Raw genomic sequence first — 26,614 nt, forward strand, 5'->3', positions numbered from 1 at the left:
CCTCTTCCCAGCCATATACGGTCCTGTATCTTAAAAAACGTAGTGTGCATGCACCCTTAGAGACAGAGTGAGCTGCTTTATTCAGTGTCTGGAATAAGGGTTGGTTAAATAGCTCTAAGACATTATATTACTATCACTTCAACCATTTAAGTCATAGTGTCTTCCCAAAAGCAGCTCTATTAACAAAGTTTTTATTGTATTTTTATTACCTAACACATCTGTTACCATCTGAAAAAGGTACTGCTTGTTGATTTTGAGCTTTTCTGGTGCTGTTTGTGCTCTAAATATTATTACAATAATAAATATTTTATGGGCAATAAAACATGATATGATTACAAAAATATCATTATACATGGAATAAAAAAAAAAGAAACGTAAGGTTCATTTTCATCTATTTTGATGACTTAACTCCTGCCGTTTGTTGGCGTTTAAATATGATGTTGTTGGGAACAGTTTATGAAGTGATCTACAGTGGTTAACTGTGTATAGATATTAAATAATAAATTTGCAGAGAGAGTTATAGTCGTTCTGCTCAGCTTTTACTGACTTTGGACGAAATTCACATTTAGGCTTCCAGGGTATATCTCAGATTGGTTTACATTCAAAAGTAAAAAAAAATTGCAGTAAAACTTGTTAGCGCTTATGGAAAAAAGATAGAAAAAAATAATAAAAGAGGCGGTGGTTTTCCCATTGTGCCGCCACAGTATGCCCTGGCCACGGAGACAAAAGTAACAAAATATAATAAGAAGTAATGTGCAACTGAGTTGAGCACAGACATTAAAATAACACAGTATAATTATAAAGCGTCCAAACTTGCGGGATGATCCTAGCTTAGAAGTCGGGTCTGGTTTCATCCCTGGAGGCTCGGGTTCAAGCAAATCCAAGCTTAGGTTAATGCAATATGAATTTGTTGGTCAAGTTAAACCATAGCGGACATGTGCCTATATTGGAAAAACACTACATTGTTTGGCCCCTAATCGCATGTTTATGCAAGGCCAAAGCTCAAACATCAAGGGTATTGAAGGTCACGTAGATGTTGGGTTTGGAATCTACTCCAGTATTACTGAGTAAATCATATATTGTTACAAATGAAGGGAAAAAATGCTGTATATTTTTTTTAAAATAATAGACCCTATTAATATATGACCATTAATAGGGATGGAGGGAAACATCCTGTGAAAAGTACACAGATTAATTAGACCCTCGTGTGATAAGAACGTACTATGTTAAATCCGGTGTCCTACAGACATCAATTACTAATGTACGTAGAGGCTTGTAGAGTATCTGAAATATATTATCTCTAAACAGGCTATTATTATCATTTTATGGTTACAGTCAACAAATACCTTTCAAAAATCGAGAACTGGTTTATGTCAAGAATTGGCCGAATGTAAGAAAGTATCTTTTTTTTTCTTCTCTTTTTTTTTTTTTAATTGAGCAGTTCTGATTTATTTATAACACTGTGAGGTATTTCAGCTTATGAAATTGCCTTAAAAATGGGAATTATTTTTCCTTCCCTTGAATGGCCTCTTCTCACCCACATAGAAATCCACAAAACCACATATACTACAGTTCAGTGATGTCAGTTTGGCTCAATTGTAGCTGGGTACTTTTATATAATGTTGTACAGTTCCTCTGAATGTGCCATAAGTGTTATATTCAGCACAGCAAGATGTTACATTTGGTCAGATTTCATGTATTTAGATATTTTAGGCTGTAAAAATTAACTCTTGCCGAATTAGGCCAAAGAGAATTTGTGAGGCTGGAACATTTACTTTAGCAGATGTTTATAAAGTTATTGTTTTTTGTTTTTGCTTTTTTATTTCTTTAACCTTTGTCTTGGCAGAAAAAGTAAGGTCGCAGATCTCAGCCGTGTTCTATTAAAAACATGTATAAACAGATAGGCCCACATTTATCATTGTCTTTGGACAGTTTTTTGTATCTAAAAAAGGTAAAATAAAAATAAAAATAAAAAAAAAGAAGCAAGCAGGTTTTTTTGCGCCTTTTGGTTTAAACATTTCTGCTGATTTTGAGTTGCAATCCCCTGATTTTGGCAATACACATGAAATAGAAGGGTTTTATCAACTGTGCCTTTTTATTAAAAGAAGCAAAAAAAAGGCGCAAAGCCACTGAAAAGTCTCTAAAACTACACCAGCCCAGACCTGGTGTAGCTTTTTGGTTTATGTGAAGAGAGAAATGTCAGAAAATGTGACCTGCACACAATTTATCAAATGCTCTTAGACCATTTAATAAATTTGGTGCTCCTACACATTACCAGCACACAAAAAAAAGGTGTAAAAAAATGCTTCACATACACTGCAATGATAAATGTGGGCCATAGACTAAGATGTCACCTTGTTCTGACCGGCCCTCGTGTTCAGACTGATAACGTCTTTTGTCCTTAGTGATGCCAATGGACTTTTTGGTCACCCCTGGTCCTAGCTCTGATAGAGCCCCAAAAGAACAAAATTAGCCCCCATTTTTTTTTTGTATAAATGAATTGTAGTACAATACAATAATACAGGTGGCAGCATTGCTATATGACCTATATTTCTTTATTATTATGGATGCAATCTTGGCTGAGCTTTCTGCACAGTATTTAAAGATATGCTTTAATGCTTTACAGCAGCCCCATGGACATAGGGAAAAAACAAACAGACAGCAGGAGCCTTATTGACTTCTATGGGGAAGTTTTCTAGGCATACTTTGCCACCTGTGCAGAGCTCAGTGTGCATGGAAAGGGATTGTGAATGGCCTTTTCCTGTTTTATCTAAATATTGGTGTCACCTTTCGCTGTAATCCTGTCCAAGATAAGAAGTGGATTGCTCTAAGTATTTATCTCTAACTTTCAGCGTATTATTATGCCTAGAGGCCAGAGTAAAAACTGCAAGATTTCAGAATTATTTTAAAATCTAGATAGTAAAATGGAAAATTAAAGAAAAAAATTGCAATAAATTCTTATAAAATGTTTAAAATAAAAATTGTATTTAAACATTAGGTCATTTCCTGACATGTTCCCTTTAAACAATAACTCAAAGTGTACCTGTCAGATCCCATAAAAAAGGGAAAAAAATGTTACTCCTTACCTAATTCTGACCATATACATCTAAATTGTATCATCTGTTTTTATTATAAAAATATCTCTTTTTATTAGTTCACAGTGTTAGAAATCCTCTCAGGGAAGGGGGGGGGGGGGGGGGTTGTCCCTCCCTTGAGTGGTGGGAGGTGATAGGTTTTCATGCATCCTTGTCCATAACTCATCTCTTGTCCATGACTTATGGACAAGCCTAATGCTGCTGCAGGACTGATTAGTGTCCCAATGGTGGGATTTTCAGGAGCTGTTTTCTTTATTAAATATAAAAAAAACATGTAAACAACCATATTACAAAAGGTCTTTAATTTTCATATATAAAAAGTTATAAAGTTATAAAAAAGATTTTGGATCTGACAGCGCCCATATAAACATGGATAATAGGGTCATGTAGTAGATATAATACACACAGTTAAACAAGACAGTAAAAATGTATGGCATTTTTACACCTCACCAGTCCTCTACCATCTCGGCCCTTTTGCAGCTCCTATGGTTATTATATTTATAGTTAAAGAGGAAATTCCTGGTTAATGCCAGTGTCATAAAAGATTGTATGCTTTGCCTGCATCAATCATAAATGAAATGGGCACTGTCATTTAAAACTATGTGACCAATATGGTCTCATAATGCAAGTCTAAAACGGTCTCAGTACATTAGACAAGGATGGTGTAAAGAAGCGCTCATTCACATACTTATCTCCCTGCTATTTCTAACCTGCTTTAACTTGGGGTCTAAAAACTCAAGGATATGTCAAAAGTTTTTTAAAGCAACAGGTACACTTTAAAATAACAAGAGGGAACATCATTATGATAAGTTCGTTGTCAAGCAGCTGCCAATGAATAACAGAGCTCGATAATAATATCCTCCCTCATGACCTGTGCAGTTTAAAGGAAAGCTATCAGCCTGTTCACCCACACTAAACCAAATACACTGGGTTGTAATGTGGATAAACAGGAGTCAGACGATGGGTCACTTACTAAAATCCATTCTGTAGGTCTGGAGATATGCCCCCTGTAAGATCCTCTTCTTTATTCCCTGAATTGCACACAGGAGGTGGGGCTCCTCCAGCTTAATTTACATATGCATGTTCTGTGTCTCCCCGTTCTAGTGACTCCCGTCGCTGGCCACATGGGTGCTTTGTGTTTTGCATAGAGAGCATGTGCCGACTGTTTAGTGTTGGTGAACAGGCTGACAGTTCACTACAGCTCTTCTTTGTGGCATTCTAACCCGGTCTTGTAATATTATTTCACAAAATGTACTACGTTATTGCATTTTCAATTTTTATATAGCGTCAACATATTCCGCAGCACTTTACAATTTTGGACTATCAAATAAATCCAACCTTGATTGCCTATTGTAAGTGTCTTTGTCAGGGTCTTTAAAAAAGGGGTTCTTTAAGGAAAAATTATTATTTTTAAATTACAGTAACTGGTTCCAGAAAGACAAATTCGTAAATTACCTGAAGGATATCTTATCTATGTGCCTGTAGAATGGTAGATTATGGAAACAGATCCTATAAAAGATATTTACTCTTTGCCCTCTCCCTCCCCCCTACATGTTTCTTAACACCAGCCATGTCATCAGGGGTGTATAGACAATTGACCTCACAGGTGATCACAATACCTGTCTTGCTTTCAAACTCTCCAGATCTAGGAGATAATGGCACTTAGTACACTTTTCTGTGTTAATTTTCACATTATTGTTTGACTAATCACATGACAAATAAGCAATGACTTCAGATTGTTTAATTTATTTTTTTAGATGAATGATCAACCAAAATTCTGTATCCAGCAAGCTGTTGTATGTATGTCTTCATGGACTTCCTGTCATGTGACCTTGACTTGCAAATATGTAAGTGGAGGTCACATGACAGGATGTCTATGCAACAGTTTGTTGATGCGAGTACACCAGAGAAAGCAGTAAATTATGTTTATATTGAAGCAGCTTTAATAAAATCAAAGAAAAAGAGGGCAATGTATATATTAGAAAGTGTTGTTATTTTTATGTATAAATATATTTTAAACTGCATTTTTAGCAGTACAACCCCTCTAAATACCCTTTAAATTATAATAGTTGTGTTTGCCCGACAATTAAGTAAATGCGTCCCCTTTCCATATATCTTAAACGTTATTCATTTTATAAAGACATGGTGAAGGGGTGAATAAACCAATGAATGATGTGAGATTTCATACATATTTTTATCTACCACAAATACATAAAATTAGACCTGATTCTATATTTGGCATGTATGGCTATGGAACAGATAGACGCTTTATGAAGAAGCATGTGTACCAAGCACGCAGGTGTTCGCGGCCATTAATTGACATGTGTTTTAACAGTTCGTCGGACATGGATTTGGTGGTAAATAAAAAATAAAAGTATAAATAGGTTCATACGTAAAGCATTAGTGCATATGGTTTTTTCATCTTTTGAGTCTATTTTATGCTAAAATAGAATGCCAATATGCTCCTTGTGTTGATCTATGAATGTATTAAAACATTTCTATTATATTGAAGATATAGGGAGGGTGTACTATAGGCAATGCAAGGTGTAGTATGCCCAGACAGCCAAAGGCAACAGCTGGAGGCACACTGGTTGGAAAACACTAGTGTAGGGTCATGGCTGGAGGATGTTTCTCCTTGAGGATGTTTCTCAAACAATCTACTCTGCCTTGGTCAGTGTATTTAGATACAGGGCTATGGCAGAAAACACAATCTTTGCCCTAGGAGAGGGGAAGGCTAGCTAAAATGTTGCTACAGACAATAGCAGTGTTTCCCAACAAGGGTGCCTCCAGCTGTGGCCAAACTACAACTGCCAGCATGCCCGGACATCCAAAGGCTGTCCGGGCATGCCGGGAGTTATAGTTTCTACACAAAAAGAAAGAGAGATACGCAATATAATGCACACCCACAATAACTGTAATCCAAAAAGTATATCTTTATTACATATAAATAGTACAAAAAGCAGACAATACAGTTAAAACCAATTAAAAAAAGGCCCAATTGGCCACTGCACAAACAAGGGGGTGGGAGGAAACCCCCTACCAAGAAGAAGGGGAGAAAAACCCCACCCAGGGCACCTGCCTCCACAAATACTCAGGTTATCAACCTATCATACAACAAGAATGTTAAATCAATACAGTCCTGTCCCCACAACACCAATAATACGTATACAACCTGAACATCCTCAGTATATAGCACAGGGGACTGGTAGTAGAGGACAGTAGATGGAGGAGTAATACGGCAGGTGCCCCCCTAGAGACCCCACGCGTTCCGTTGCCCGTCGGCAACTTCCTCAGGGGTTATAGTTTGGCCACAGCTGGAGGCACCCTGGTTGGGAAACACTGGTCTGTAGGTTCGTGTTGTGGAAAGTAAACTCAACTTGAATGACCAGTGCCAGGCCCCCGTGGCCAAGGCTTACACAGTCATGGGATGTATCAAAAGAGGCATAGAGGCTCAAGACAAGAACACACCTCTGTATAAACAGACCACATATGGAGTATTGTGTCCAATTTTGGCCACCTGTATATGAGGACATGGCAGAACTGGAGAGGGCGCAGAGGAGAGCAACAAAGATAATTGATGGTATTGGAGTATTACAGGACCAAGACAGGTTATCAAGCTCGGGGGTTATTTAGTTTGGTGAAAATACATCTTAGGGGTGATTTGATCACAATGCACGGCAGGTGTAAAGTTGAATATTATTCTTGCACTATTATAATGTGCTTGTTCTATTTAAACAAGTTTCCGCAAAATAGATATTTATGGTGTGTCAGCACCATATGATATTAATGTAAAATTGTTGGAGAGTTTCCGTAAATAAATTTAAGTGGAGAGGGACCACCCATTTACAACTCTACGGTCCCAGTCTGCCTTAACATCAGTGAAGTCTCAGCTGCTAGTCCTGAGTGATGTGACATAAGACATTTCTTATGGACATGTTCTTAGTAGTTATACTGGGGGAAACATTTAGCACTGTGCATTCTGGGTGCAGCCGGCTTTCTCATTAGATCACCGAAAATTCTGTCTTTTAGTGGTTCCTTCAAAGTAGCTATACGTTATGATGGCAAAATAGCAAATTGTTTTCTATGTGACTAGAGAGGGGCACATTTTTTCAAAAGTTCTGTTCTACTAGGTCACCAATCTCTGCGGAAAAAAATTCTGGTTCTAAACCTGTACTTCACCAATAGCCCAACGTATGTAAAACACTATCTAAGGGCTCTAAAAGCCCCGTATAACACTCTTAGGTCAACTAGGAGTGTACAGTGATTCCTCAACTTACAATGGCATCAACATACAATAGTTTCAACATACAATGGTCTTTTCTGAACCATTGTAACTTGAAACCAGACTCAACATACAATGCTATGGGCAGTCCAGATCTGCAAAACCTGTCAATGGCTGGAAGAACTGACCAATCAGAATGAGCATTTTACTGGTAAAACACTAGTATTACTGAAGTGCATGCACTGACTGGCTGTCTGGTAGCACCTCCCTACAGCAAAGAGTGGTACTACATGTTCTGTAATACTCTTTACCTGTGCCAGGGTTAGCTGCTCCTTTGGACACTGGGTGAGGGCGGCTCCATTTTACTTTTTTAGGACACTGCATGTACTGTACGGGACCCTGAAGAATCTCCTGTCCTCTACATTGACAGTGATTTACAGCTCCCAGCAGATCTTTCTTAAATTTATATGTAATGACTTGATTTATCCATATTAATTATCTACTTAGTTTTCTTTGATCCTCACTTTTTCATATTTTTGGATGACATTTTTGTGGCTTCAGAACCAGTTACCAGGTTTCCATAGAGTCATGGTCTCAACATACAATGGTTTCAACATACAATGGTCGTCCTGGAACCAATTAATATTGTAATTTGAGAGACCACTGTATATGTACTTCTAAGCTGTTTTTAAGTCAAAGTTAATTTCAAAGTTCTGAAAACATATGTGGCTGTGAGGAAACAAATGATACCAGGTGGTAACTAATAGATTGGAAAAAAAACTGCACTAGCGTTTTTTTTTGGGGGGGAGGCAGATGCCTTATCAGAGTTTATATGCGCACTGAGGTATCGGAAGAAGCAATGGGGAAGATGTATCAAAACCTGAGGAGAGGCAAAGTTTCCCAGTTGCCCATAGCAACTAGAGATTAGTGAATCAAATCAGATGGAGTCGAATTCGTTCAGAATTTCATGTAAAATTCGATTCGGACTGAACCCGAACTCGATTCGAAATAACAAATTTCTTGATTAGTGACACCCCTGTGATCGTCCTGTATAATGTATAGATGCGAGTGGCTTTCTCCTGCGCTCACATCTCTGCAATAGATTGGACGATTGCAGCAGGTGTCAGGAGTGACACCTGCTGTGATCTGTCCTTATTTGCAGGTACTACTGCTCCCAACATGGAGCACACTCTGCTCCATGCCGGGAGCTGTAATACCTGCATTAATAGACAGATCGCAGTGGGTATCACTTCTGACACCGATGCGCTCATCCTGTATAATGTATAGATACGGGCCGCCGGCCGCTCTTCTCTGGCCCCCCTGTAGTATGTGTATATGCCGTATATATACCTATTATTCATGTTTCCCGCAGAGAGCTGTGATTGGTTGGAACCATCTGGCCAATCACAGCTCTCTGCGGGAAAGATAAATAAGTGATGTGAATTCTATTCACATCACTGGCCAACTGGAGTATAGTGCAGTGATGCTAGGAAAGGGATAGGGATAGGATACATAGGACAATCACATTGGGTGTCAGGAGGGACACCCGGGGCAATCTGTCTATTAGAACAGGTACTACAGCTCCCATCATGGAACAGTCTGTTCCATGCTGGGAGTAGTAGTTCTACTTAAAAAATGTAAAACAAAAAGGGAAACACACACACACAAAAACAGATTTTGCATTGACAGGACAGATGCATGATTCTCTCTGTTGCTTTACTACAATTATATGAGTGTAGTCCTACTCCTATCTGTGTTGCTCATTGTTAGTTGTCCCTCACAGAGATCTTCCCCTAACACCTGCTATCTCTCAACTGTCTGCTAAAGCTATTTGCACAATAAGATTTTATGAATATTGACCATACCCTTAAACCAACCAGGCAGTTTGTGTTGTGCCATATACTGCCACGTACTAGTTTACCTGGAAATAGAGGGCATACCCTGATATAACTGAAGCAAATAAAGAAGGGAGCGTTGGGTTGTTTTTCCGTTTTTCCGTTTTTACATTTTCATTTTTTCCTCATCACCTTCTAAAAATCTTAACGCTTTCAATTTTGCACATAGAATTCCATATGATGGCTTATTTTTTGTGCCACTAATTCTACTTTGCAGTAACATTAGTTATTTTACCAAAAAATCCATATCAAAATGGGGAAAAAATTGGAGGAAAAAATTTTATTTTGTAAATTTTGGGGGCTTCTGTTTCTAGTAGTGCATTTTTCGGTAAAAACAACACTTTATCTTTATTCTGTTGGTCCATATGGTTAAAATGATACCCTACTTATATAGGTTTGATGTTGTCGTACTTCTGAAAAAAATCATAATTACATTCAGGAAAATCTATACGTTTGAATTTGTCATCTTCTGACCCCTATAACTTTTTTATTTTTCTGCGTACGGGCCGGTATGAGGGCTCATATTTTGTGCCGTGTTCTAAAGTTTTTATTGGTACCATTTTTTTTATTGGTACCAGACTTTTTGATTGCTTATTATTCATTTTTTTATGATATAAAAAGTGACCAAAAATACGCAATTTTGGACTTTGGAATTTTTTTGCGCGTACGCCATTGACTGTGCGGTTTAACTAACAATATATTTTTTATAGTTCGGACATTTACACAGTTTTTGTTAATGGGAAAAGGGGGGTGATTCAAACTTTTATTGTGGAAGGGGTTAAATTACCTTTTTTAACTTTTTTCCACTTTTTTTAGCAGTGTTATAGCTCCCATAGAGGACTATAACACTGCACACACTGATCTTTTACCCTGATCCCTGCAAAGCCATAGCTTTGCATGGATCAGCGTTCTAGGTGCTCGATTGCTTTAGCTCAGGCTTGGAGCAATCAAACGCTGATCGGACGTGACAGAGACAGGTGAGGGGACCTCCACTAAAGTCCTTGCTGATCGGGACATCACAATTTTATCAGGATAGTCCGGGTCAGCCCGACTGAGCTGCCGGGAAGCTTTACTTTTGTTTTGGACGCAGCGATCAATTTTGATCGCCGTGTCCGAAGGGTTAATAGAACGCTGCACATCAATCTCTGCTGCGCGCTATTAGCCCAGGGTCCCTGCTATCATTAGCAGCTGGGACCGACCCAGTGTGATGTGGGGTCACGGCAGGACCGGTCGCAGGGCGTACAGGTACGCCTTGCGTCCTTAAGAGGTTAAGCTGATGTAGTTATAAACATGGATCTTTACTAGTTCTGCATGTAAATTCCCCAGGCCTTAAAAACCCATAATAGCCCAGAAATAACGTAGCCATGAAAACCGAAAGGAGATTTGTCTAAGACATCTGCCACACACCTGAACAAATCCCCTGACAACTGTTGACGACTAGGGGGCTTACAAACCTCACTCTTTTGAATGTCCTTCAAAGCTGCTTTGTTGGCATGAGAGGCAAATAATGATGCCCTGTCAGGATACAACAAGGTAAGAAAATGTTGAATGCCTGAAAGATATATTATAATTGTGGTATGAGCTAAATGAAGGGAAGAGTGGCAAAATCCGATAGAGGCTAACAGAAATTAAATAGTATGTGGGTTTTCATCTGGGTATCTACTGTAGAATTTCGAGAAGGTATTCCAAGCTGTATTATTACTTTCTGTGTGTTGACCGATAGTGATCTACCAATGAGATGTTTAGCTACTGATAAATGTGCTTTTAGTTCAAGATTAGAGCTTGAAAAGGAGGAACTGGAGCCCCTGCCGGATCGGCCTCTGGTTACACCTGAAAAAAAGAGCATCCGTGTTTCGAGTGCCTTCTATATGTGCACAAGTGAAATGAAAATTGTGATACAGTGACAACCAAATTAACCTCCTGGCTAGCGGCATGATGACCAAAGATTTAGATCTACCCTTCAACAGAAAATCAACTGTGGCTGTGTTGTCAGAAACAAACATCACCTTTTTCTTATGCCACAGATGCCCCCACACACTTGCTGCTGCCACGATAGGATACAGTTCAAACAATGTAGAGTTTGCAGTAAAACCTGACAGATGATATACTTCAGCCGGCCAGGTATGAGCTAACCATCGATTCTCCCATGTAGCTCCAAAACTCACAGTGGATGATGCATCAGAGAATATGAATGTCGACCCCTGGAACGAAGAAAGATATCCCATTCCAGTCCATCAAGAATGAATGCCACATAAGAATATCGGACATCGCATGACTGTCCAACACAACCACATCACTCTGATTAGGAACTGAAGCCATTAACTCCAACAATCAGGATATAAAAGACCTCCCTTGGGGTATGACTTTTCATAGCGAAATTCAGCATACCAAGTACTGACTGAAGTTCAACCTTTGTTACACGTGAAGACAACAATAAATTATGAATGGTTTGTTTTATACCTGCCAGCTTATCTGCAGGAAGTCTAGCCTCCATAGCCTGAGTGTCAAGGAATATACCTAAAAATGTGAGTGACTTGCTGGAACCCTCCACCTTTTTACTAGACACTGGAACCCCTAACTGTTCAAGTTCAACGTCAGTAACACATCAAGATCTCTAGGGCACCATGTTCGATTAGCAGGAAATCATCCAAATATTGAATGACATGGGTACAATTGAACCTGTGCTCTAGAAATCAGTGCAAAGCCTGTGCAAATTTGTCGAATAACCAGGGGCTGCTTCTGGACCCAAATGTTAATTTAACTGCAAAGTAGTACTTGCCGCGCCATTTTATCCCATGCCACTTCTACAAATCCGGTATCATGGGAAGGAGCTTGAAATCATCGGATATGTGCTTTCCTTACATCCATCAGGTTTTACCGAGCAAATTACATCTCTGTATATGGCGAAAGCCATGCTAAACTCAGCTAAAGACAACTTACGGTTTAACCTGATGTCCTTAGATTTTAGTATGACCAATACCTCGCCACATGCTATTGTTTTGTTTTCAGTGACATTGTGAGATGCAATTAGTAAAGAAGCTAAATTGACGTCCTTACCATCTAAGCTGTCTTTTTTTTTATTTGCCGGTATGAAATGCACTACAATTCTCTAACGTTTCCAACCTAGTGGACAAAGAGTTAGCGAGAGCATGCAACTGCGTAATCGACGTATGAAGAGTCTGCATGGATATGTCTCCATTACTAGTACTCGCCTGATCACCAAGACCAGCCTGGTCATAAACCAACAAACTATAAAGTTCTGCTTTGCGAGCAGTTGCAGGGAGCAGAATCCCTCTACGCAGAAGTTCCACTGTTAATTTTGGAATGGTCCAGCTTTGCAGTAAAGGGATACTGCCGTGTTCGGAAGTTCTGGTGGTGTTTTCATGAACAGAGACAAGCCTTGTCTTCTTATGCATCAAGTATACATTCAGGCGTGTGCTCCGGTAGGTATGTTCATCCACACGCTCGCCCGTTCATCCACAAGGCTTATCGGTGTTATCTATATTCAGGCCTCTTCTTGTGACATTAGTGCGTATCAATAGGACTTTACCCTAAAGTTCCTTGAGAAACCCTGACAATGGGGGAAAACACGTCGGAACGGGAAAAAAAATAGTAATGTCCTTTTTAATTCATTTACTTAATATTGCACAATAGGTGGTATGGTTTAAGGTATACACCTGAATATCTTTGATGGTGAGTCTATAGCTCCTTTATCTATATTGTTAGGATTGGAGAGCTGGATTAATCTATGTAGCCATAATAGATAGCTTGAACCCTATCACGGGAGATAATATACCTTTTTTTGTATGTCGACCTGTCGATCCCGGGGGACTGACATATTGTTATCTTTGGACTCACCATTTACAGTAATAATTCAGTAGTCAGGATTGACTCTGGATCAACACAGTGGTTTCTTTTCAGGTGTTGTGATATTTTGTCACAATATAGTGGTCACGATTTTTCTTTATAATTCATTTTAATGTATATCAGTAACATTTATAAGTTTTAGCTTTAAAGGAAAATAACCTACCTGAACCAAAAAAACGGTAAATAAGCACCAACTGATGCCCCTCAGGCTTTGGAGCCGACTGCTCCTATACCCTGCAATCAAATATAACAAATTATGCAACAATAATAAACTTGCATCGTGATGAACTGCCCCCTACATGTAGAAGAACGATATCAAAGAAATGGCACTCAGAGCAGAACTGAATATAACAATGTGGGAACCACCCGTGTTTTATCTGTACAAAATAATCAACCGTATATTTGAAAATAATCATGACAAGTAAAACCGCATTTTATAACCCTCTTATGTATATTGTAGTTTTTTTTAAAGTTTTTTTTACCAGGAACGATGCAACTAGCGTACGAATGCTTGAGGTAAAACCTGTGAAGAAAAAAAAAACAACAATAACTGATAATACAGTAGATTAGAGCAATACCCATTGCTATAAACATATTCTTAAAGCTCATGATCTATGCTAAAACATGGCATGCACTGCCCGAGCACAACACGCTGCTGTGATAAAAAATAATGCAAAGAAACTCAATGGTACAGTCCTATGTATTGTGAGCAAGCTGTACTATACAATTATGCACATTTAACCCTTTATGCAGAAACCATACCGCAGGAATATGTTCATCATGGGTGATTGTAACCCTAACTGTGCTACATGCATATATCCACATGCCAAACGCCAGATCATACCCCACGTGACCTACTTTACTGTACTCATGCATACGCCCATGTGATTGCACAAACCGGGGACCAAGCCAGATCTGATTGCGCAGATATGTACGTAAACATATGCTAGCCAATGTGTGCGGAGTATATGTGGAGCCATCACCATTACCTCCCAACTGTATAATGTGAATGTTACCACACCATGCATACACTCCAGGGTGCCGATATCCGGGACGGGAGCCGGACTGATAGCATAATCTCAGCCTCTAAAACACTCACCCCATGGTTGCCCCTCCGCAACTGATAAATTAGCCTTCCACTATGCAACAAGACAAACTAAGCCTTTGCATACCCTATAGTTATACTCTTGACTCTCCTCAATGGGGGTCCTTTCCAATAAGCAGATCCTCACACTGGTTTTTAGTGAAAAAGTGACTGCTTACCTATGAAGTGTTTAAAAAAAATGTTGAGCATTTTATTTATTGTATTGCATAAAGAGCTGGTTCCACCTACTGATCACAACTGACATTGGTAACAATTCAATCCATTGGGCCACCACTGAAAAATATGCCAAGATTTGGAGGATCCTACACTGATTAGTTGATGGGCATTTACACGGACATTACCATCCAGATGACACCTTGATGATGGGTTTAGACCAACAAAGTGCCATTGGGCAAAGGAAAAATGTCCGAGTAGTGGTGCCCATTGTTCCTTCAAAGCTTTTATGCTGTTTAAAGCCCTTATAGTGGGTTTTCTATGCAGGATTTCTAAACAGGCCAAGACTATGTTCTGTGCCTCAATGTCAGCAGGTACATTTGTTTGTGATTTAAATCTGCTTACCAAGTGCCACTTGAGCCTGCCAAATCAATCTAATAAAAACGACTGTGAAAGCTCAAAATTTGCAAATTGCAAAACGTGGTGCCAGAAAAATGAGCACAAGAGGATTGCTATCACTTATTCAAATTGAAAAGCCTCCGGGCTGGGATTTTCTTTTTATTTATTTATTTTCTTAGCTTCCTTCATCTAGAGTTTGCTTTTTGGCTTATAGAGGAAAACTTGCAGGTGGGGAATGCAAACATTAATATAAAATGCCGAATGTAATCAGCTATTATTTCATTGTTTCCTGTTTATTTTCCTAACAATGATTAGTGTCAGAAGCCATCATTCTGAACAAAGAAAATCAAAAAAAATTGAAACAACTTTTTTTTTTTTATTATTAGGAAATATCTAAATATACAAAATGTACTATGTGATCTCATGATCTTCCTCCGCAATGACCGCAACAATAGTAACATACTAATGACATCATTTGTTAAGCCAAAAAAAAAAAAGACATATGTCCATCCAATTTAGCCATTTATCATCCTGCAGTGTTGATCCAAATGAAAGCAAAAAACCTCATAAGGTAAAAGCTAATTTTTCTCATCTTAGAGAAAAAATCCTTCCTGGATTGATGACCCTATTCCACAATCTTGATATTACAATTTGTCAAATTATTAGACCTTTTTTTGAGCGAGTTCACCATGGCAGTTTCTTCTGGCAAAGGGTTCCATATTCTCACTGCTCCTACAGTATAGCATCTCCTTCTATGTTGGTGTAGAAACCTTTTTTTCCTCTAGTTGTATAGAATACCCCCTGTTGTAGATACATTCTTAGGTATAACAGATCATGGGCTCAAACTGAGGCAATTCCTTACAGAGTAGTGGTGAGGGAAAAAAGACCTTGTTCTCAGGCGCTCAGGAATTCCAGAAGTATCACAACCAAGGCACGGAGGTGAAAGAATAGTCAGCTTTTATTATGTACAGCAATAACATGTTTGTCCCTTTCTTCAGAATTACAAAGTGTTTAGTCAATCTGAAGAAGGGATGTGATACCCTGAAACATGTTAGTGCTGTACATAATAAAAGCCGAATATCCTTTCACCTCCGTGCCTTGGTTGTGATATCTCCGGAATTCCTGAGTGCCTGAGGTCAAGGTCTTTTTTCCTTCACCACTACTCAGCACCTTTACAGGACATCATGCTGTTGTCTCCTGGGACATGATCTCTATCTACGGGGTGATATGCGTACTATCTGCACGCTCAAGGTTATCGGCAAATTTATAAAGCCTGCCTTTCCACTCCTGTAAAAACTCCCTAGGCTATTATTAGAGAATAATGTAGAGTTTCTTGAGTATGACTTTTTCTTACATCTTTTTGCTGATGTGATAGGCATGAGATATTTTGGTTTACAAATGCACAATGATGTAGGTTGTGTAATGCAGCCTACATTTCTCATTAATCCTCTGGCTTTGGGTGGGGAGTTTGATTATTGCAGCTGGTAATCCCATCAGACTGCTAGTGCTGGAAGTTACCCAGGTGAGCTCATTGGATTCATAAGTGGGTTGATGTCAGTTCACACTGTGCAGTTTAAAGAAAAACGGTCAACCTATTATAGTGCGAGTGAACTGGAGACTGATGCAGGGTCTCAGACTAAGATACCTACCATCAGTCCGGCACCTCTGAAGACCAGCTACTATCTTTGCTGAATTGCGCGCGCTTGTGCTCAGTAGGCACAAACGCTTATGTTACCAGTGACCATGCCTGCCTCCAGGGCGGAAGGTAGGTATCTTAGTCAGAGACCCTGCAGTGGTCTCCTGTTCATCCACACTGTAACCAGGTGTATTAGGTTTAGTGTGGGTGAACAAGATGACCGTTTTCCTTTAAGAGAAATATTGCCATATGGAGAAAGTGATTTGACCTATAATCACAATTGAGGTGTTTTAGAAAGATTTGACATCTTAAACCCCTTCCCTCTTTGGCGATTTTTCAACTTTTGTTTTTATTTCCTCACTTTCTAAAAATCATAACACTTTCAATTTTCCCCCTAAAAATCCATATGAGGACTTGTTCTTTGTGCCAACAATTTTACTTTGTAACACCATTAATACTTTGACCACAAAATCTACAGCGAAACCAGAAAAAAATTATTTGTGGGGCAAAATTGAAAAAAATAAGCCATTTTGTAATTTTTAGCGGCTTCCGTTTCTACGCAGTGCAGTTTTCTGCAAAAATTGCACCTTATATTTATTCTGTAGGTCCCTATGGTCACAAGGATACCCAATTTATATAGTTTCAATTTTATTTTACTACAAAAAAAATTCATAACTACATGCACCAAAATGTTGAAAAATGTACTTTTCTGACCCCTCTAACTTTTTTTATTTTTCCATATCAGGGGCGGTGTGAGAGCTCATTTTTTGCGCTGTGATCTTAAGTTTTTCTCGGTACCATTTTTTTTTTTATGGTATAAAAAGTGTCCAAAAATATGCTATTTTGGACTTTGGAATTTTTTTATGTGTACGCCATTGACCGTGCGGTTTAATAAACAACATAATTTTTATGGTTTGGACATTTACGCACGCAATACCACTTGTCTATTTTCATTTTTATTTTAAATGTTAAAAGGGGGTGATTAAAACTTTTATAAGGGAAGGGATTAAATCACATTTATTAACTTTTTTTTTTACACTTTTTTTCCCCAATGTTATAGCCCCATAGGGCCATAGCATAGCACTGAACAGTGTTTCTTCCGCTTGACTGCTCCTACCTAGATCTCAGGCATGGAGCAGTCATCCTCCTCGCATCCTGCAAGCTGTTCGGGATGCCGCGATTTCACCACGGCGGCCCGAACAGCACCACTGAGCTAACCGGCAAAGTTTACTTTAATTTAGAAGCGGCGATCAAGTTGCTTATAACAACCGGGACTCACCGGGTATGATGCGTGCTTACCTGCTGAGCGTGCGTCATACCTCGGGAGCTGCAAATGGACGTCAATGAACATCCATTTGCGTTAAGGGGTTAAGCTGTGTTCACATGTTGAATTTTTATTTCATTTTTCACCCAATTTGATAAATTTTAACTCTTTTTGCAGTGATATTCCAAAATTATGGTAAGAAAATACGCGTTTTTTTTTACCATATTTTGCATAATTGCAAAACAAGCTACATTTGTGCCATAATTTGGGGAAAATCACAAAAAAAAAAAAAAAAGCATCAAAGAAACACAATGGCCCCGACTGTGCCAGAATTTGGGCCAGAATTCTGTCTCATTGCCCCAGAATTCCATCTGCACCAGAAAGGAAAAACCCGACCAACTCTCCATTTTACTGAGAAAACCTGAAAAAGGGGCATGTCTGTTGGGGAAAGGGGGCGTGGTCACAGAAAAGGGGCGTGTTATTGACATTTTCACAAAAACCCGACATATTCACTAAGGTTTCCACAGAAAATGTGGTGGATTTGAGCATAGGAAAACCAGACAGATAAGAGCATGTGTAAAAAAAGCTAAATGTAGGGAAATTGTAGGGAATTAAAACCCACAAAGAAAAGGGGACGTGTATAACTACTATATATTCTGATACCATAGAGATAACAGATGTAGCTGAGAGGGGAGTGGTCTGGGAGCTAGTAGGAGGGGTCTGGAAGGGTGTCATCCTGTAGTTCACAGGAAGTCAGAAGTCAGTCTGACATCCTGTTGTAACAATTAGGCACTGGAAAATTTGACCACATGACCAAATTGGAGTAACAAAACAAATAGATGCAGCTGTGCTGGGATAAAACATATGACACTGCAGGACTAGTGATGGTGAGTATGCATGATATAGGTGAAAAAAAAAAAATACGGAGTGCTTTTTTAAAGGGGTTATCCAGGAATAGAAAAACACAGCTAATTTCTTTAAAAAAACAGTTCCATGTCGGTCTCCAGGTTGGGTGTGGTTTTTACAACGTGGCTCCATTCACTTAAATTGAACTGAGCTATAGAACCACACCCAACCTGGAGACAGACGGGGAGTGGTTTTTAAAAGAAAGTAGCTCTTTTTTCTATTCCTGGATAACCCCTTTAACTTAAACTTCCATTTGATACAATATTTACAGGTATTTTTCAGTTTCTTACTGATGATAATGCCATTGAAATGTCATTGAATGGCAGTATAAATACTTTTTCTTTTTTTTACATGGTGGTCTGTGTTTTATGCTATTGATTTGCCTTTTTCCCAAATTAATGTATGAAGTAATTTTTGCAGTCACAAATATTTATCAATCATTATTATTACATTTTTTTTTTTTTTTTTTTTAGGTCATTTGTAATTCAGCAAATCCCCAGCAGCAATCTCTTCATGGTTGTGGTGGACAATGTCTGCAGCTGTAGCAATGTGGCTCCGATCACTATGGCACCTATTGAAATAAGATATATCCTTTATTCCTTAAAAAAAAAAAAAAAAAACATGAAATAGAGTATAAAAGAAGGTATAGAGGTCTTCAAGTGGATCATCTGGATAGTGAGACTGGCAAGTTTACAACAAGCATTTTCCCAGCATTCTACACTACAGCGTGATACAATAGACCAGTGGTCTCTTACCTGTGGACCTCCAGATGTTGCAAAACTACAACTCCCAGCATGCCCGGACAGCCTTTGGCTGTCCGGGCATGCTGGGAGTTGTAGTTTTGCAACATCTGAGGTCAATTGGAGACCACTGCAGTAGTTGCTTACTTTCTATATTCTCTTGTGTTTAATATTTATATTCTGTCTTATGTATACAGAAATAAAATGTATATAGATCAGTATATTACTGTGTTATAAACAGCATTACGTGCCTCATCGACATGCATCTATCCACTGTTTATCTCACCGGTGTTCTTTTTTTTTTAAGGGGTGCTGACCTTATTAAATTCAACAGGTGTCAAAACCGCAAAAACCTCCATTTCTACTGCCGGTGAAGCCTGGAAGGTCAACAGGGCTAGAGCAGCGGAGAAACTGCAGATTCATCTATCATGCCTGGGTTTAAGGATTAGGACAGGAACACAGGATAATTTCAGGACACTCTCAGCTGGCAGTATTATAAGATTAGGGCTTACAAGGGCAAGTTCTTCTAAATCTAGTACGTAAAGGAGTACTATGGCACTTTTTTTTTATCAACCCTTCCATGCCCGTGCTGCAAAATAAAACAAAAAAAAACTTTAACTCACCAGCTTAAGTTCCCCCGTTGCTCGGATATCGGTGTCCCTGAGAGAGCGTGACTCACCGACCCGCAAGAAGCGGAAGAAGACAGGGACCGGAGAATGGGACACCGATATCTGAGCAATGGGGGAACGTAGGCTGGTGAGTTAAAGTTTGTTTTGTTTCATTTTGCAGACCGGGCACTGAAGGGTTAGTAAAAAAAATCCTTTTATATTCGGCTCATGGCACTGGAAAGAAAAGTAAAAAAAAAGGCTAAATGTTGACATATAATCTTCTGTCGGTAATACGCACAGACATGTTACACTTCAGGAATAATGCTTAGATATTGGGGATATTTATCAAAACCTGTGTAGAGGAAGAGCGGTGTAGTTGCCCATGGGAACCAATCAGATTGCTTCTTTCATTTTTCACAGGTCTCTTTAAAAATGAAAGAAGCAATCTGATTGGTTGTCATGGGCAACTGCACCACTTCTCCTCTTCACAATTTTTGATAAATCTCCCCCATTGGTCAATGAAATATATATATATATATATATATATATATATATATATGCATGAAAAGTATTTCTCCTTGACTCCACTGTACACAACGAATCCCTTAAATGTGAACGCTTAAAATCTCAGAAGATACGAAGGCGACCAGAATCCTGCCATGGATTTCATCCAGAAGTAAGTCAACCTATCTCTTTATTGGGAACAATCAACGGCGCTGACCAGGAGCAAGCACATCTGGTAGGATAAGGTTTATTGGATAAAAGAATGCAACGCGTATCACTGCGCAAGTGCGGCGAAATGCTTTGCATTCTTTAATCCAATAAACCTTCTTATCCTAACTGACGATCTTGCTCCTGGTCAGTGCCGTTGAACCCCACTCCTTCCTTGGAAGTATTCCCCTATTATTGTTCGTTTGGTTGAGGAGGCTGCAGACCGGGCTTATTGCTCATTCACACTGACCATTGTTGTGTGTGAGTCCACACAACCTCCTATGGCAAGAGTTTCTAGTTACATTGGTGAATTACCTATAGGCGGTTTTATGCTATGGAGCGCTCTTCCATTTTGTTCTAGTCTTTCTGGGGAAGGCACGGTCCATTGTTTGCCTATTAGAGTCGCCTTTGAATATGAAATTTAAAATCATCAAAAGTCGATTTGGCCCAACAGCAAAAACATTTTCACCTCTCCAACTATAATTTACCCATGGCCCCCAATATAAATGATATCTATCTAAGATAAGTGACTGAAATATGGAATTATTATATGGAAATTCACTTAGTAGACTGTTGGGCTTATGGAATCCTGTACATTGCCTAAAAAAGAAAGGGAGGATATCCAGCTAAAATAGTGATTTGCTATAACAATCTAATGTAAACAGATGTAGTTAAACTAATTATCCTTCTGCATTATAGAGGCCCACCTAATCTTTAAAGAGTATCTTTCATGATCTTATTACATTGTATAATCCTTCCGGTTCACTGCCCCCATTGTGATAAACCACCCCCTGCCTTTATTTTTAGTATTTGTTAGTTTTCTACCTTGATATTGCTCTGTATTTTCTGCTCAGTCTTAGTCAGATTCACAGGCTGGAAAGGGGTGTTCCCCAGCAGGCGTTACATAATCTGAAGCCATACGGGGGAGAACTTACTCCCTCACTCTACTACACATAGCCCAGAGCAGTTCAGTGTGTGAGATGAGCTATAATTGGATAAGGCTGCACTCCCCCCCCCCCCCCTCAGCACTCCAGACTGCATTTCCTGATTTTGGACTTCTGCCAGGCCAGTAGGAGTCCAAAGTCTGTGCAAGAGATAGAAGGAAATGTGTTCTGGTAAAGTAGAGAGACACCTAGTGACAGCTTTCTTAAACACAAAGAAAAAATAGAAAACTTCATTTTTTTAAAACAAAGAACATTAGAAAGATGTTTTATTTACCATAAGGAGTGCAATAGCAAAAAATTGTTTTAATGAGAGTGCCCATTTAAGGGGGTTGCTTGTCAGCAAGTCTGTTAACTATTTCCAGTAGTAGCCAGCTTAACTGTACATGCAGCTCTGGACAATGATGTTGGCTATATAGTGCAAAATAAATAACTTTTTGCATTTACAAAAGTCTTTTTCCCTGTTTGGATAGACACAAAAGGCTTTATGGTTCAGAAAGGCCACCAATATCTGACTTTTAGGGGCAACATAAAATTAAGTCTCAACAGCATCTTGAAAATGGCAATTTTGCTTCTGATGCCTCCCCTTTACTTTTATACGTACTATAATGGGCTGACCATGTAGCTTCCAAAGAAAGCTAAGCAGAGACAATAGGAGATTAAGTGGCGTCACAGTTTCTAAGCACCACTGCTAATCTCTTCTAGTCATCTGGATGGGTTTAAACGGGTTCCAACCAGTGAAGAACGAAACTCTCCAAATATGCTTAAATTGGCCATCAAATTCATTCCAGATTCAATGGGCAGTTTGAATTCAGCCTAAATTTGCAGCCAGTGTAAGGTGTTAAGTTGCAGTGCAGAGTACATGCTATTTACCCCCTTGAGCTTAGCAGTATCTAGCTAAGAATAGCACATTTCTGAATACTGTACAGAAGCTAGAACTCGTCAGAAATGCCACCAAGTTTCAGTGGTGGTCTTTGCTAAGGCCATGTTCACATGTCTGGAATTTCCGTGCAGAACACCGGAGATTCCAGAGAAGCAGAGTCCACACGGGGGAATTTCCATGCCATGTTTCTGGCACAGAAATTCAGATTTCCAGTTCCGGAGAAAGAATGAACCTGTTCATTCTTTCTGCGGACTCGGCATGGAGTGCATAGCCGTCTATGAAACAGCGTATTCCGGCATATTATGCAGGCGCCCGCAGTCTCCGGGATGTCCGCACAGAGATTTTCTGTGCGGACATTCCAAAGTGTGAGCATAGCCACTTACTTCTGGGTGGCATGCATTCACTGGGCTGGGTACTCTATGCCAAGCTGAATGAATGAATGTGAGCAAAGCAGCAGTCATGCAATTCATGTCTTGCTGATCAGTGCAGGAGCAGGGACTTCTGCCATTGACAGAAGTACCTGTTCCTGCAATGGTTCACCTGAGGCAAATCACACAAAAAAACTGATTCTGATGAATCCGATGTCTTTGTACAATTAAGAAGAAATCTAATTTCTTCTGAATTGAGATGCTTATCTCTAGTCTTAGCGATATGCCACCAATGTCTACTCACAGATAATCTCTTTAAAGGGGTATTCCGGCTTTATACATCTTATCCCCTATCCAAAGGTTAGGGGATAAGATGTATGACCGCAGGGGTCCCGCTGCTGGGGACCCCTGTGATCCCAGTGCAGCCCCCGGCATTCTGTGCCAGGCCCTACCTCCAAGAGGGGACATGACATCACAGCCACGCCCCCTCCATTTATGTCTATATAAGGGGCATGATGGCCCATAGACATGAATGGATGGGGCGTGGTGTGACATCACTACAGGCGTGGCCGTGACATCCCCATCTTGGAGGCAGCATCCGGCATAGAATGCCGGGGGCTGCACCGAGAGCGGCGGGACCCCTGTGATCATACATCTTATCCTTTATCCTATGGATAGGGGATAAGATGTATAAAGCCAGATTACCTCTTTAACTAACTCCTTCTTTACCAGTAAGCTTTGTCTACCTGTGTATCTATTAGAAAATACAAGACTGTGACTTTTTTAGCCACTAAATATGTATGTGACATTTGTATAATTTGTATGATTCATCAAAGACTAATGTTGTGCTATTTATATTTTTTCCTTCTTTAAGGAGAATGCCAGAGAATGTGGTGGAGCTTATGGCATCTCTTCCCAGCCCATAACAATGCTGCTATCTGTTCTAATGGTCTATATCTCCAGGTGACATTGACTGCTTTGACTCCATGGCATGCTACACACACTGGATAAACTGTGAACTGAGAAGATTGGTGCAATATAGAAGAGACGAAATGTAGTCTAAACATCAGCATTTCATGACTTTACACTGTTGGAGAGATGTAAGAACTCTCCGACATCAAAACAAGATTATTCTTCAGCGTCCGCACATCATGCCGCTGTGAAAGCCTCATTAAATTATCACACCCCATCTCAACCGGACAGCAGACACTGGAGACTCTCATTTTCAGCTTTGCCCCATCAAAATAATTTAAAATGGTGTACTTTTTAAATAAAGTATATTAAAATCATTATTCAGATGCCTGGATTCATTTTTTACTAATTCTACAGAAAAAGTTTGTTGGACTTTTGGTCTGAACAAGTAGCTCAGCAGTGCATTAAAGGAAAACTCCGCCTCTGTTATGTTATCATCTGACCACGTTTGTTTCTTTTTGTTGACCTTGGACAAAATAACATAAACTGTGGAGTGATAAAATTGTATGTGTACTAGAGATTTGTAGAAATTGAACAAAGCAATAAACATCGTCAACTAGATAATATAAACTAATAAATCTGTTTTCCATTAAAAAGTCATAAGTGCTATGTTAACCAGCAACATTCTGTATTTGTATCTGCCAATAGATTTGCTTATGTGATACTTTAAAAAAGCTTTAGTGCTTATTCACATAAGGAGAATACCTCAGCTCTCTATAAGGCTCTTTTTACACTGCGTTTCACAGCATGCAGCAGAAGTATGCATGAAGAGCTCCCTGATGTATACCTCCAATGTATGTCAGATGCCACCTATAGACTCCCATGATAGGCTAAAAACGGAAACACATTTTGTTCAACTGTTCCTTGATTTTTCTGTGGTGTTTTTTTTATTTGTACAGGGTGGGCCATTTATATGGATACACCTTAATACAATGGGAATGGTTGGTGATATTAACTTCCTGTTTGTGGCACATTAGTATATGTGAGGGGGGAAACTTTCAAGATTGGTAGTGACCATGGCGTCCATTTTGAAGTCAGCCATTTTGAATCCAACTTTTGTCTTTTCAATAGGAAGAGGGTCATGTGACAAATCAAATTTATTGGGAATTTCACAAGAAAAACAATGATGTGCTTGGTTTTAAAGTAACTTTATTCTTTCATGAGTTATTTACAAGTTTCTGACCACTTATAAAATGTGTTCAATGTGCTGCCCATTGTGTTGGATTGTCAATGCAACCCTCTTCTCCCACTCTTCACAGACTGATAGCGACACCGCAGGAGAAATGCTAGCACAGGCTTCCAGTATCGGTAGTTTCAGGTGCTGCACATCTCGTATCTTCACAGCATAGACAATTGCCTTCTGATGACCCCAAAGATAAAAGTCTAAGGGGGTCAGATCGGGAGCAGTTTCCTGGAAAGTGGATTGGTCATCGTGGGCCAGTTGAATGGCCCCCAAGGTCTCCCGATCTGACCCCCTTAGACTTTTATCTTTGGGGTCATCTGAAGGCAATTGTCTATCCTGTGAAGATACGAGATGTGCAGCACCTGAAACTAAAGATACTGGAAGCCTATGCTAGCATTTCTCCTGCAGTGTTGCTATCAGTGTGTGAAGAGTGGGAGAAGAGGGTTGCATTGACAATCCAACACAATGGGCAGCACATTGAAAACATTTTATAAGTAGTCAGAAACTTGTAAATAACTCATGAAAGAATAAAGTTACGTTAAAACCAAGCACATCATTGTTTTTCTTGCAAAATTCCCAATAAGTTTGATGTGTCACATGGCCCTCTTCCTATTGAAAAAACAAGTGTGATTCAAAATGGCTGACTTCAAAATGGCTGTCATGGTCACCACCCATCTTGAAAAGTTTCCCCCTCACATATACTAATGTGTCACAAACAGAAAGTTAATATCACCTACTATTCCCATTTTATTAAGGTGTATGGCCCAACCTGTACTTTTCTCTTTACAAGTCAAGGTGGTGGGATGCCAGAAAAGAAACGCCAAGATGTGCACATGTATTTTTTTTTTTTTTTTTTTTTTGGGGGGGGGGGGGGGGGGGGTCTCGTCAACAAGAGGAAAAACGGCACAGTGTTTTGAAAAAAAAATAAGCTGTTTTGAAAAAAAAAAGTCATAGCTAGAGCATATTGCGATTTTGAAAAACCGAGCCACAAAAGCACCACTAGGTTGGGTTTCTACTTGGCAGTTCTTTTTTTTTTTTTTTTATCCAAAACTAAGAGTTGATTCAAAAGGATTGAGAAATATAAAGGAATTAATTATATTTTACCTTCCTGCTGGGTCCAAATCTGGATTATATCAAGCCAAAAAATGAATCCCCATCCAAAGTTTTAGATTGTGGGGGCTCAACCGCTGGGATCCTTGTGAATGGGATCCCAGCTCTTCTTGGGAAGGGGGCGTGTTGACCCCGTACAAAGCGGCACCTACATGCCCCCTACGGCCGCGGAATTGTGCGGGGGATGACACGCTTCGATTCCAGGTAGAGCTGGGGCCCTGTACAGGAGATCCCGAGGGAGCCCAGTGGTGCGACCCCCTCGCCCCCCTGTAATCTTCGTCCGACATCTCAGTAGTCCAATGCACGGAGCAAACACTGCTTTGTGCCAGATGACAGGCCATTACTCCCCCTTCATTCATGTCTATGGGGGGGGCATGATGGCTGTGTATGACTGCTCCACAACCTTTACGCCCCCTCCCATAGAAACGAATGGAAGGGGCGACGTCACGAACACGGAAGCCCCAAGCTGGCGTTCTGGACATAATTGCAAAGAACGCTTGGGTGCTGGCCCAGAGATCATGGGGGGTCCCTGCAGCTGGACCCTCTGCGATCAGAT

At 39.7% G+C, this 26,614-nt stretch overlaps 1 protein-coding gene across 1 annotated transcript in view; it reads left to right on the forward strand.

Annotated features, from left to right (window-relative positions):
* Nucleotides 1–24,085, forward strand: part of CACNA2D3 (calcium voltage-gated channel auxiliary subunit alpha2delta 3) — a 1,201,789-nt gene extending 1,177,704 nt beyond the window's left edge. Inside the window, exons 36-38 of the mRNA XM_056524384.1 lie at nucleotides 19,016–19,128; nucleotides 20,484–20,566; nucleotides 23,668–24,085. Of these exons, the coding sequence (XP_056380359.1) occupies nucleotides 19,016–19,128; nucleotides 20,484–20,566; nucleotides 23,668–23,760 (289 nt within the window). The 3' untranslated portion in view covers nucleotides 23,761–24,085. The remainder of the gene's footprint in view (nucleotides 1–19,015; nucleotides 19,129–20,483; nucleotides 20,567–23,667) is intronic.
* The last annotated feature ends 2,529 nt before the right edge of the window (nucleotides 24,086–26,614 follow it).

The sequence above is a fragment of the Hyla sarda genome, chromosome 6, assembly GCF_029499605.1.
Source record: "Hyla sarda isolate aHylSar1 chromosome 6, aHylSar1.hap1, whole genome shotgun sequence".
Lineage (NCBI taxonomy): Eukaryota > Metazoa > Chordata > Amphibia > Anura > Hylidae > Hyla > Hyla sarda.